The sequence below is a fragment of the Acyrthosiphon pisum genome, chromosome A3 (assembly GCF_005508785.2).
Source record: "Acyrthosiphon pisum isolate AL4f chromosome A3, pea_aphid_22Mar2018_4r6ur, whole genome shotgun sequence".
NCBI lineage: Eukaryota > Metazoa > Arthropoda > Insecta > Hemiptera > Aphididae > Acyrthosiphon > Acyrthosiphon pisum.
In genome coordinates, this window is record NC_042496.1 from 33285758 (window position 1) to 33299532 (window position 13775).

Sequence of the window (13775 nt, forward strand, 5' to 3'; positions counted from 1 at the left end):
ACGCAAAATATTATTGGGTACCTAACCCATATAGGTAATTAATATTGTTTGTTATTACAATAAAATTTAATCCTTAACTATAATAATTATGTGTCTATTAAACTTTATTTTAAAATTAGGTTAAATTTCTGTATGAGTACTGTGTAAATAATTCACTATCTTCGATTTCAACATGTTTTTTTTTTAAGTATCAAACTATTAACATATTATTATAAACTGTACTCGACAAGCTAGACCTATTTATTCTGATACCTATCATAATATTGATTCATGTGCACAAACATGCCACAAAATTTAATAAAACTCCAATAATAACAATGTCCGGTAGATGGGAAGAAGGTTATGTTTATATTTTACATATAGTAACAAGAGAAGTTTGTTTCTTATGAAAACGTTGACTACTTTCTAGAAGCCAATAGTAAAACTACAAAAAATATAGCATCTAATCATATTAGGTACCTATTACCTAATACATTTATAGCTAATATTGATTAAAATACAATAACTAATAAAGTAATAAGTAATATGACAAAAACGTTTTTTTGAAAATTAACAATTCATCATAAATAAAATAACTCTCCAAAAATAAAACGATAATATTTACGGCCTCCCATATAATAGTTTTAAATTATACTAGTCAGTTGTCGGTAGGTATACAACAATCATAGTTCATAATCATATTTTCATCAATAACAAAACAATAAATTAAAGATTTTAATCGATCTAAAATGTTAAGCCAGAAAGCCTGTTGAAGAGTTCTAAATGTTATTTTATTTAATTTAATTTTTTTTATTATTATTAGTATAATAAATTACTGCTTCTTTATTTCACCAACCAGTTTATTTTAAGAAATTATGGCTTTTAAGTTTTTTTAAACGATTCACATTCAAATTCTAACTAATGAAAATTTGCATGTTATAGATATTACAGTTATATTTTCATGTATGCACTAAGCTGACTAAACAATGATCCAGTAAATGTGGACAAATTACAAGCTCGTTTACAAGATGATAGCTTCTCCGTGACTGATAACCGTGGCTAAATAAGGGTGGAAAAATGTTTAACCCTCCATGCAAGCAATAAGTCTACAATTACACATCGCTTTCAAAGCCACAGGTCCGTGAAAAATTGTTTATTGTTTTCGTACATGTTGGAAATCGTCCATCCTGTCTTTTGTATATATCTTTCATGTTTTTAATTTTAATTACCCAAATACAAAAGCTTCAATGTTTTTGTGACTTAGTATTCAACGATTTTTACAACATGATAGAAAAAAATGTATTCAAAGATTAATTTAGGCTATATTATGTATCTAAAACCCAACGATGACTGATGAGTCAGATATAGATAACTATATAACCCCTGAAGAACGCCTAAATGTATTATAATGTGCACTTATTCCATATATTTTGCTTTGTTCAATAACTTTAATGCATGTTGCAGTGACTCAAATTTATTGTTTTGAAATGTATTAACGAAATTATTTATTTATAATAAAATAACAGATACGTCGCAATAAGGCTAACTGATCACAATTTTAATTTGTTTAATGTAAACACTATATAAAGAAGCTTTGTAATTATAGCTAAATAGTAAATTATATAGTAAAAAATACAATTACACTATTCAAACATTATGTAATTAATTAATCAATATTTCATAAAATATAAATTAAAATTAAAATATTTTCTTTTGGCAGGGGTTGCGTGTGTCCAAGCTGTCGAGCGTAAAAAAAAACAAAAAGTACATGGGAAAACATTTTATGTGAACCTAATAAATTGTTTATCATTCTATATAGTCCCTGTGGTATTGTAGATATCAAGTTTTTCTTCGGAAAGAGTGAAAACATAATAATACTTTCGGTGGAACTAATTGCCTGTTACGATAGACGAATAAGGGAAATAGAAGAATCCATCAGGAAACGCGGCATAACAGTTGTATGGCGACCACAAGTTAGGCATAAACATCCTTCTATACTACTAAAAAAAAGATGATTTTAAACACATGTCTAGCAAACCATGACCCGGACAAATAGCGTGGGTTGGTGTACTAAAATGTTTGGTCGAACAAAGGGTGTTTTGTAATCGATATATACAAAGTACATCTTGTTTTGTCCATTTACATATCACGAATAGAGAATACCATCTTATTTAATACTACAGGATATTGTAATTAGGCCATAAAGGTTCGATTGAAAAAGATTATTGAAAGGAAAATATGTCCGCGTACAGTGTGTGGGAAAGGATGGAAGGGTTGAATACTTGAATACCTTATATCTACACACAATGCCGTTATGTTCGAATAAAAGAATTTCTATTTCCTAAAAAATCCGACAGGAAACTATAGGTAGCCTATATTGACCTATATTAACTAGGTCATCAAACTTATACTCATTTTAAGACTCCTTGAAATATTGTTATGACGCATCAATTTCCGGTAATACGAAATTACATAATATAGGCCGTAAAAGGGTTATTGCATACATGCTGTTTAAAATCAAAATTACGTATAATATTATTAATTTAGTTTACAAATTGTATACCTACAATAAAAAAAAATTAAAAACATTATTTTTTCTCATATCTAACTAATAATATTGATTAATATTTAATACCTAAAAACAAGTCAAAGCATTTTAAGTAAAATTCAAGCAAATAAATAAGTTTTACCATTTTGGTGTTCATAAAAACAAACTATAAAATTTTAAATATTTAATATATTTATTAACAGCGTTATAAGAATATTTTTAAACTACCTATATATTTTTCTTTTATAATTCATTAATATTTATATGAAAATTATACTATTACAGAAGCCAACAAATATTTTGAGATTGATTAAATGTATTATTCATCATATTTTATAATTATCAAAGTCAATAATATAAATAAAAGACAAATTGTGACATCAGACATACAGATAGAACCGTGTAACATTATATGGTATAAAATATTGAAATGATGAGTATTATAACTTATAAGACCCACATAAGTCATACATAAACTATATTGTTATTTATATTTATTTATGGTTAACACAATATGTATTAACACAATATAGTTCCCAATTTCCATATAATATATTCTTTTATTTGATAAACGAAAAATTATTTTGTATAATTACCTAGTATTTCAGAGAAAGTTTAGGAAGAAAACATTTTATTTTATTTTGTCTACAATAAATTTAAAGACATAATATAATGTAAATTCTAAGTATTTAGTTATGAGAAAAAATTTCTTTTCTTAGGTTAGGTTAGCTTTAAGTATTAAATACGTTTAGGTAATATATGACTAAAAATTAAAACAAGTTTCGAAACAGTGACTGTATATAAAAGCATTTCTAAGGAACTTAACGGAATAAACCAGTCAGATACGTGTGATGTCGCTAAAAAATGCGTTCGAGAAATGGCCATTAGTAAAGGGCATATAATGCGTAAAAGGGGTTGGATTATCTTGCTGATTTATCGATTTCGCGTCGTAATCAATGGGTATCCGGTGACACGGAACGAATCGGCCGTACCGGTTAATCGCGGACGTATCCTTTGCGTATTCAAATCTCATTAGACGAGGTCCATGATATAACTTCTTATGTGTCTTATTAAATATGAAATATTATTGGTTAAAGGGAATTATTATTATGGGACTTTTTTTTCACGGTGACGGTTCACCGATTTGACCTACGCAATGTATCATCGCCGTTATATAATACCATTGATTATACATAGTATAATAGTATAATATGATAATACCTATACGAACCGTCAAAATACTTATTATTTATACGATTTATGTCTACGAAATAATAATTCATGTATTAAAATTGAAAAGGTTTAATACATTAACGAACAATTTAAATCGGTAATTTATGATCAACAAAAATCGTATTCCACGTCTTTTTTCATACTTGTTGAATAAATATGGGTTCTATTTTTTTATGCTACACTGGAATTTACAACTTCAATTTGGTTTGATAAAATGAATTATAGTTACTATATATGATAGCTTCGAAAATGATTGAATAACTCGTGAGTCGTGGCTCATTGTTAGCCCTATTAGTTGTCTGAAAGAAAATATTAACCATATTATATATATACCAAACAAATAGAAAAACTGGAAATAAACGCACATCTATAATATGGGATTTACAAAAGTTTTCGGAGCTGGGAAAGTACAAAGACGTGTGGCGCAAATGCGCCGGATATACTGCTCGGTTGCGTGGCAAACACGAACTACAGGTTTTTCCTTATCATCACAAATAACATTGTGCAACGCAGGTCAACACAAAAAAAACCATAATGTGGGTATACGGCCAATACGACTATACCGGGTTAATCCGTTGACCGGTCTCTTCTTTTTATACTTATTGCCTACCACATAAAATATCTATTTGTATTTTGCGATATACAAGTGCGCGTTGAATTCGCCCCGATTCACATGTACGGCCTTACAAGGAAGTGCGCATATGTTTATATAAGCACGCAGAGAACCCCGTGCAGGACATTTGACCGTGTGTGTAGTCCGGGGTAGGAAACAAAAAAAATTTAGTTCACTACCCCGTTCATAAACCCAAAAACCGGACGGCCGACATATTTCAAACATGTATCTACGCGTTATAAATGTTTCCATTGTAGGACACAATAATATCAAAAAATATTTGACACGCCCGTCGTACACGTACAATATACAATATACGAATAAGTAAGCTGTCCCTGTAGCCACAAACGTGTTTCCAATGTATAAATATGCTGTATTAAATGACGACGAAAATGGCATTATTCTCACGATACCGTTGAGAAAAAGGACCGGACCTTTGCTGGACAAACAAACGCAATAAAAATAATGGACACATGAAATATGGCTCAGTTACCGATATTACCCAAGGTGTTTTTCTACACCATGCAAAATATGTCAAACATAATTATTATACTTGATTAGGTACTTAAAATTTCTTAAAACTGTACATTGCGTGAGTTTTAATAAAATAAAACTATACTTGAAGCATATTATAATATATTTTGTCTATAGTCAAATTGCAATGAAAAAAACAGTTAGCCCGTAAAAAGTACTCGGTAGATGGCAATGCATTTTATACTAATACAAATAACTTAAATATTTAATACAAAAATAAATGTAGAGAGCAATACTAATAGTAATTGAAAACAAAACAAGCAACACCCGTCACCAGCCCAATATTTTTACGATAATCCTAGATCTAAAATTCCACACAAAATGACTAAATCTAATCATCGAATAAAATAAAACAGGTTTTGATTAGTTTTGTGTAAAATATAAAATAATATACCACATATTATTATAATATAATCAAATTGCCTAATATAATCAGATTATCTTATTAAGGACATGTTATACGTACACACCGCAAATATACACAGTGCATAATTACCGAATCGGAAACGCATCAGCTCAACCAGGAAATAAATAATTATACGTTTATACTCCCTATCATAACATTGACAATTCGTTATTAAGTGCCTAATTTAGTAGTTATAGTAGGACCAAAATACTGAATATCGTGTGTTGAAGACAAGTTCCGTGACTGATTTTATTATCATTAGCCGGACGACAAAACCGGAACATACGACAATAAGACGGAGATGATAACAATAAAAGCTAGGGATTTCGAGGAAATGAAGTATTACGCCTTAATTGCAATGTGGTTTTTCTTATGATATAATATCCAAGCAGCTGCAATTAATAATTTTTTTGTCCCCTGAGATAATGATCGCAGGATATTGTGGAAAAGACAGCCGACCGAGACGACTTCCTTCGAAGACTAAACCACAATACTCATATTCATATACAATGCATCTATGTATACATACATACATAGGAGCTATAAGAATTCTTTCTAATAATTTTTCTTAAAACTTACCCTCATCTCTTCTGGAGTGACGCTATTTTCAGTATAGTAGCATAAGAGTTCAATAGAAAGCGCCGTACATTGTCGCACTTTTGATGCTAATAACAGACACACTGCACCAGTGAGTTGTAAGTGTGTTTTGGATATGTCACAGGCGCATAAAAATCTGTCTAGAAAGTTTACAGATAATGGAAACACTTGATCTTCACATCTTTGTTCTTCGCATACCTATACAAAAAATAAAAAATAATAATAAATTAAAATACATTATAAAAACCAGTCTAAAAAAACAGATGCCGGATATTATTTAAGTTGTAGTAATAAATTATACTATATAGAACATTATCTGTTTGTCGTATATCAATGTATGAAGATAAAGTTTACTAAATTTTTTTTAAATAATTAATTTCAATTTTCATTTCAATTCATTTTTCTTGTTGCTGCAAATAATTTTAACTGTATAATTAAATTGTTCTTATAGAGATGACATATTTTTATTTATTTATTCATACGACAAAAATAAAAATAAAAATATGTGCAGTTAATGTGACTTGTGCCATATTGTTATGTACGACGATGCACAAAATAACTAATGCTGAGCGGTACAGGTTGAATATCTTAAGTGTCATTGAACCTATTAAAGCTAAGTTGTAATCTGCATCCGCATTGAATTAATATAGCTTTGAGGAAAACATAAGAAGTGAAAATATGAACCAAATAGTTTTATTACATTTTATATAGTTGAAATAATATTATTATGGAGTAATATGTAACATATTATACATGAAACAAGGGAATTATTAAAGAACAGTTTTTTTATCATCACCCGTCTGTGAGATCCACACATGGTTTATTTTTTTTATCGAGAACACTTAAACAATTATTATTATCAGCAGTGAAAACCAAATAGAGATATAGTACAATGGTAACTCAAAACATAGACACGCGCAAGAGAAACCAAAAGCACAGGGTACTTATTACAAATAATAGATAAATTATAATTATAATAATAATAATAATAATAATAAAAAACCAAATGAGGAATACCATTCAACATAATTTTATTTTATTATGATACCGTACACCATACTAATTAAAAAAAAAGTATAAAATGTAAACAAGTAAGGGCCAGTTGCACCGTCTACGGTTAAACATTGATTAAGCTTAATCAGCTGATAACAGATATTTAACCGGGAAAATTCGGCCGATTAAACTCCCGTTAACTTTAATCAGAGACGGTGCAACTGACCCTAAGACGTGCAAAATATGTAAAAACAAAATTGTTGTTAAGTAGGTAATATCAAGTAGGTATAATATATTTATTAAGAATGATGACTGAAAATATGTTGATATCCCTAGCCTTAATATATAAATTAATAATACACATAATTACGTATGGGTCACACATTTTATTTTTACTAAAAAAATCGAAACATAGATTTAAATATGTAATTGCCACTAGACTGTCGTCGGGGGACGATCCATTTTTTTATTATTATATTAGATTACCTGCTCGTCAGTCGTTTATTAAATATTATGTATACGACATATCACGTTATTATAATATTGGTCGAGTTGAGAACACATCGCGCGGTCATAAGCCTTCGGTCACCTATGCCCTATAGGCTATAACACTTCTCACGCGCCACTGTATAATGTATATTCTAATATAACTTTAAAGTACTTGTAAACGCGTTGGACAGAACAAAGCGATTAGAGTACCACCCGACTTTAACCTATAGGCTATAGGTAAACAATATGATACGACATACATAATAATATTATATGAATTATTACAATAACTGCGACGTCAAGTCGTCGTCATCACATTCTTGAACGTAGGTATTAATGCGAACGACTTACCGCCATACCTTAGTCCGCACCTCTCTTATGCGTAGTCGTATAAACGCTTCACAAACGTTAATTAGTATATTTTAATAATAGAGAAACTTGGACCTGCGGCACCGTGCATGGGTAAATAATATGGAAAAAGACAACGTGCACGTACCTATGTGAAAATAATTTAATGCTCATAATATCGACAATCGACGTCCCCAACGAAGAAAGTAACACGTATTAAAGGTCGGAGAATCGTAGAAGAACCATTTTTACAACATATTTAAATAATTTGTTGGCCGGTAAACCCAACATTAGGTTTATATAATATTATGTTTAATTCTCAACCTCGGAGTTGAGTACGACATACCTATCAAAAAAACTGAAACGTTTTAAAATTATAGTTATGTCCTTACTCCTTTATTGGGGACGTTGACATTTTTTCAGTCAAAAGTTAGATCATGTAATAATAATTCTACAATCCGACAAAAACATAAAATTGAATAATATATTGCCTATGTAATATATTATTACAGCCATACAAGCAGGCGAGCATTCAAGGGGAGGGGGGCTATTGGTGATTGCCACTCGGGCACCCCTGTCGTTTAAGCAACCAATAAAATAAATTTGTAATTAATGTATTCAAAATTACGTAATTCAATATAAAAAGGTGTAACCATTTTTTTTAGCATCCCCTGTTAAAATCGTCTCGATCCGCGCCTGCATACTAGTTCAACTACGCGGTTTACAATGTGTATAAATACAGACATACAGGATGAATCACCAAACATGCTCAATATCCTAAATTTTTCTTTTAATAATAAATTTATTCAAGTTCTGATTTTTGGAATATATTTTTGATCATATTTTTAAAACATTTGGATTATTTATAATATTTAAGTGGCTATACATACAAACTACTTATCTCTGCATCTCAATTGTTAACATAAGAATTTTTTGAAAATGTTGATGTATGTACCTATCTGAATTTAATATTTAAACGAGCATTATTAGATATAACAGTTGTAGGTACCATTTTTAAGGACCATTATACTTTAGTATATACATTTTAAAAACCTAAAAACTATACACTAGATCGAAATAACTCAAAATTGAAATAAATATTGTAAAATAATTTATCTGCTCATCAATGTATAGTAAAACAAGATTAGTTCTCTTTTGAAAAAATAAGTAGACAACGCCACTGCATACTCCTTGAATGATATACAAAAATCAAAGTAAGTAATTAAAAATATGATAAGTATTATAGGTACTTAAAAAATTCCAAAAATCAGTATATTTTGAAGAAATTCTTAATCAAGGGGAAAACGGGGATGAGCATGGTTTCGGTTGATCTCTCTGTATACTCGAATATATTTATAAATATTATATAATAATATGTATATTGCATATGCAATAGGTACGCGTACTTACACGGTACCCCCTACCTATTCCTCACCAGTCGCCACAACCATGAGCACATTTATTATGGTTATTACGGCATAAATAATGCATGCGTTTTTATACAGTGATCGTATTCAAATTACGAGTAGTCCACGTGTACCTGTACCCGTCTATATATAGGCACTATAGTTTAATATAGTATAATATGTAAGTATATGAGTTCTTTTACGGAGATTTTTTTTTTGTTACTATTATTATTATTATTATTATTATTATCGAGTAAGTATTATTGTTTTTGCCACGAACCCGTCGTAATAATAATAATAATAATATTATTTATGCTGTACATATTTTTTTGTTGACAGAAGGACGATAAACGTCGACAGTACAAAGTCATCTAGATTTCAAGGATTCGCCGTCAATTGAAACTGAAAATCAAAATATTATGCATTGCGCGACTTTAACTTTAACAATTTTTTATGTACATATTATATATTATATCATTTATTCTAATTTCTAATGTATACAGTATACCTACTAGTATAATCAAAGATTTTAGATTTTTTTATGAAACAAAATATAATTTTCTTGGCGAGCGAGCAATCTTATGGTAAGTCCATGGGGGTATATGACCCCCATAGATCCGCCACTGACACCCAACATTATACGAATCTCAGTCACAGACTCCTACTATACCTACACATTAGATAAGAAACTAGTCATCAAATAAATCTTGTTACGCCGTAGGTACCTCAGTCTTAAAACCGACATGCATTTCGGTATACCTATAACATATACTCCCAAATAGATAGTTTTCACAATTTTTATATCCATGGACATTTTTCCAACCCGAAACAGGGTGTTTTGTGCTGGTTTTATTCAGTTTCTAACCTGGGTATTGTAGGTATAGTATAGAATGAAAAACTGCGATATTGGTACGGAAAAAAACCACAGGAGAGTCATATTATCTGGAGGAAAAAAATTGAGAGGGACGGCGAAAAAAGGCCACTCAGCTGGCGTTACAATCAGCGGTTTAATATTGCTGCAGCTCGTGACGCGCGACTTATCATCGGAAAATTTACGCATTCCTCTGTGAATTATATGACGATAAGCTTTCGCCGTCGTCGACGCATTTAATTTTTTAATGATTACGATAATAAACGAAAACAACTCACGTCCAACATCCACGTGGCCACCACTCGTCTCATGAAAGGCTGCAGGTTGGAATGCGAGTGGGCCATGTAATCGCACCCGGGCACGTACTGCGACTCGGTTTCCAACAGCTTTTTGACAGCCCGCTCGTCGCGGAAAATGGTCCGGTCCTCGGCGAAACACCTATCCTCGGACGCTGTCTGCGACTCTGTGCACATCAGGTTCATCGTGTGCGAGAGTAGTCGACACAGGTTTCACCGTAAAATAGTTCGGTTCAGCCTACCAACGAGAACACCAACTGTTGTCGTTGTCGCGATTACGTTATCAACGTTTTCGGAAGGTTTATAAAAAAAAAGATCGTATACACGTTCACCACGAAAACAAAATGAATTTTGGTTACGCGGACACGACAAAGGCTTATTACCGACGGTAGATACTATTGTCACAACTGATTTGGTCGGATTCTAATTTCTCCAAGTGGTCGGCGTGTTTTACAAAATAATATATATTTTATTTATTTATAAGCACACCGTGCGAGTGGATGGATGATCGAAGTCTGGCCAAAGCGTGCGCACGAGACGATGGCAACGAGACTACTGATTAGTGATTACTGAAATGCAGAACCCGACGTCGTCGGGTGTCGAAACAGCTGATCGCACGCGCCGCAGTCCGCGGTACCGGTTGCCAGCCGGCCCCGCGCAAGCGCCGCGTTTGTGTTACGATGCGTCGCCGTGTCGTCATATTATTATTATTATTATTACATTTGTACAGTATCATATACTGTTATGATAAAGAGGGTCCGGATTTTTAGGTTTTTACATAATATATTAATCCCTAATAACTGCCGATTATAATATTACGCAGTCTTATAAGAGTAATAAAGGAGTCAGAGAAATTGATAATATTAATAATATATATTTTAATTTCATTAGCGTATTTTGGAATATTATTTAATTTTTTTTATTAAGAAATACATTTTTTCATTTGATACTTTATTTTATAACTTGTCACTCATATTAAAGAAAATTAAAAAAATACACAGGTGTATCTTTTCATAAAAAAAAAATTGAAAATTGTGCATATTGAATGTATTTTTATGTTCATTGATTATTTTTGTATCTGATGTGTAACAATTTGCAATGCCAATTTTGAAATCTTAACACTTCCAATTCTCTAGAAAATCGGATTTCTTGACGATAGTGCAGACTTTAATCCGTAAGATATAATCTTCTTTCATCCCCGTTGTATCTAGTATAGGTTTTTGTTTGTTTAATTTATTTAATGACCCGAAGTCATTACATATCTTACAGTATAGTCATGTCATGCCATCATTGGTGCAACTATGGTTAAAATTCTTTGGGAGGCTACAGCCATATACAACCACTCCTCACATTCCCGATGTATATCATCAAACATGTTAGATACTTAACAATGCAAAGAATGTATTAGTTTTACAAAGATGTGACATTATCATGACCCATGTAAGCCAATCATATAATATACTTAAAATTCCATACACTTATCAGTCATCGCTATAAATTATAATCTTACCGGTTTTCTCTTACACTAATTAGTAATTACTGATACAAATGTATAGACCTGTTACACGAGAATAAATAAAAAAAAAACTATTTCATATAGAGTTAACTATTTTTTTTTTGGAAAGGGACTAAATCTTAGTTAGGGTGTGATGCATTACGAACATTTTTTTTTTTCAGTCACCACGCCAGGTAAAAGCTAGTCAATAGCTTAAAAAAACTAGTTAAAATAAAAAGATCAACCCACTGCAGGCTCAATAGAATTCAATACTAATGAAATTCTGCAAAAGCGATGTAATCAATGAATTACAAAATCACAATTTAATAGAAAATAAAAAAACACCAATAAATAGACTCAGGCTGCACTCAGCTCTGGTCATACGAGACTAGCTCATGGATATCCAGGACCAGGATATATAGGATTTAGGATATAAGTTCTTATAATGGCTAAAACAACCAACCAATAATCAATATAATACAATACACTAATAGGTGGAACGGTTATCACATTGGAACATTTTGTAATAACAAACTGACTAAAGGTGCAGTTTTGCAGGCTGCAGTAGGTACAACATACCAAACACCATGAGCTCAGCACATGGACCGAACGTAGAATTCGAAAATCAACTATACATTATAATTATTATATTCTGAATATTTCATTAAATTTTACTATTTTATTAATATTTTAAAACACGAGTGTCATAATATAAAGCCTATTATTAATAGTAATAACAATAATATTATTGTTAGTAAAATAATTAATGGGGCAAATAAAATCAACAATTATATAATTTTTTAATGGATAGAAGGACACTGAGGAATAATTGGAAATGAAAGAGTGAATGATCCACTTATACTTACCAAAAAAAAGCAAACAACCATGGCAAAAGTTACACCACCAATGAAATAAAAACTCAGTCCTCAGATAAATATATTTAAAAGAAAGGTGGGCAAGTGGATGTCGCTTAGCTGTACAGTAGACTACGACACCCACTTATTGTAGTTTTCGACTAAATCGATTTTAGTTTTTGGCATAACTCTAAAACAAATGACAGTAGACATGACATTTTCACTGGTTGCTTATATAAGAATTTTCTATAAACGATAAAATTTTCAAAATATTTTGATTTGTTTTGAAATGTGTACGGACATTTTCAGTATCCAAATTTTTAGTTTTTTTTCTATAAATGTCAATAAAATTGTATTTGTTGAGTAAAAAAGCTTGACAATTTAACACAAGGTTCTTAATATATTGTTACAATGACATTTGAAAAATATTAAAATTTCAAAGTCACAATTTTTTTTATAAGTAATTAAAGTTCGAATTTTGACAATTAGAGGTGTAAAAATCACGAAAATGTGCAGATTGTTTTGAGTTAGAAATTCCTAAAAACTTTTCTTTTTAAATCTAAGATTTTAAAATGTAATACATTATTCCTTAAAAGGTCATCTACCTTAATCAAATAAAAAAAATGTCTACAAGAAAGTCACATTAAATTTTTATGAACGTTTGAAGTTCAAATTTTTACAATAATGGATATTCACTCGATTTCTCATGTAGCGATTTTCTCATTTTGATTTTTGTTATAATTCAAAAACCAATAATCGTGGACTCTTTAAATTTATATCATATGTTTATTTTATCAATTTCTATAGGTATACCTACTTGATAAAATTTTCAAAATATTTTGACTTGTTTGGATTATTTAAAATTTCAATTTTTTTTAGTTTTTTTTCTATAAATATCAATACAAATTTATTTGTTGGGCCAAAAAGCGTGAAAATGTAATACATTGCAACTATAGCAATAGTTATTGTAATACTCATTATACTGGATTCTATTGAGTTTTTTGGCTTCTTGATCTATTTTTTTGTTTCTTTCTATGCAGTTTTTGTGGTTGTGTATTTATTATTTAAGGTAATATCATTTTCCATATTAGTGTATTAACTAATATCCCTGTC

General features: G+C 30.5%; 1 protein-coding gene across 1 annotated transcript in view; it reads right to left on the minus strand.

Annotated features, from left to right (window-relative positions):
- The window catches only part of LOC100164890 (G1/S-specific cyclin-D2), a 43285-nt gene extending 32401 nt beyond the window's left edge, over positions 1 to 10884 (minus strand). Inside the window, exons 1-2 of the mRNA XM_001952315.5 lie at positions 10296 to 10884; positions 5893 to 6108 (exon numbers count right to left, since the gene is read on the minus strand). Coding sequence (XP_001952350.1) covers positions 5893 to 6108; positions 10296 to 10499 — 420 coding nt within the window. The 5' untranslated portion in view covers positions 10500 to 10884. The remainder of the gene's footprint in view (positions 1 to 5892; positions 6109 to 10295) is intronic.
- Positions 10885 to 13775: the final 2891 nt, after the last annotated feature.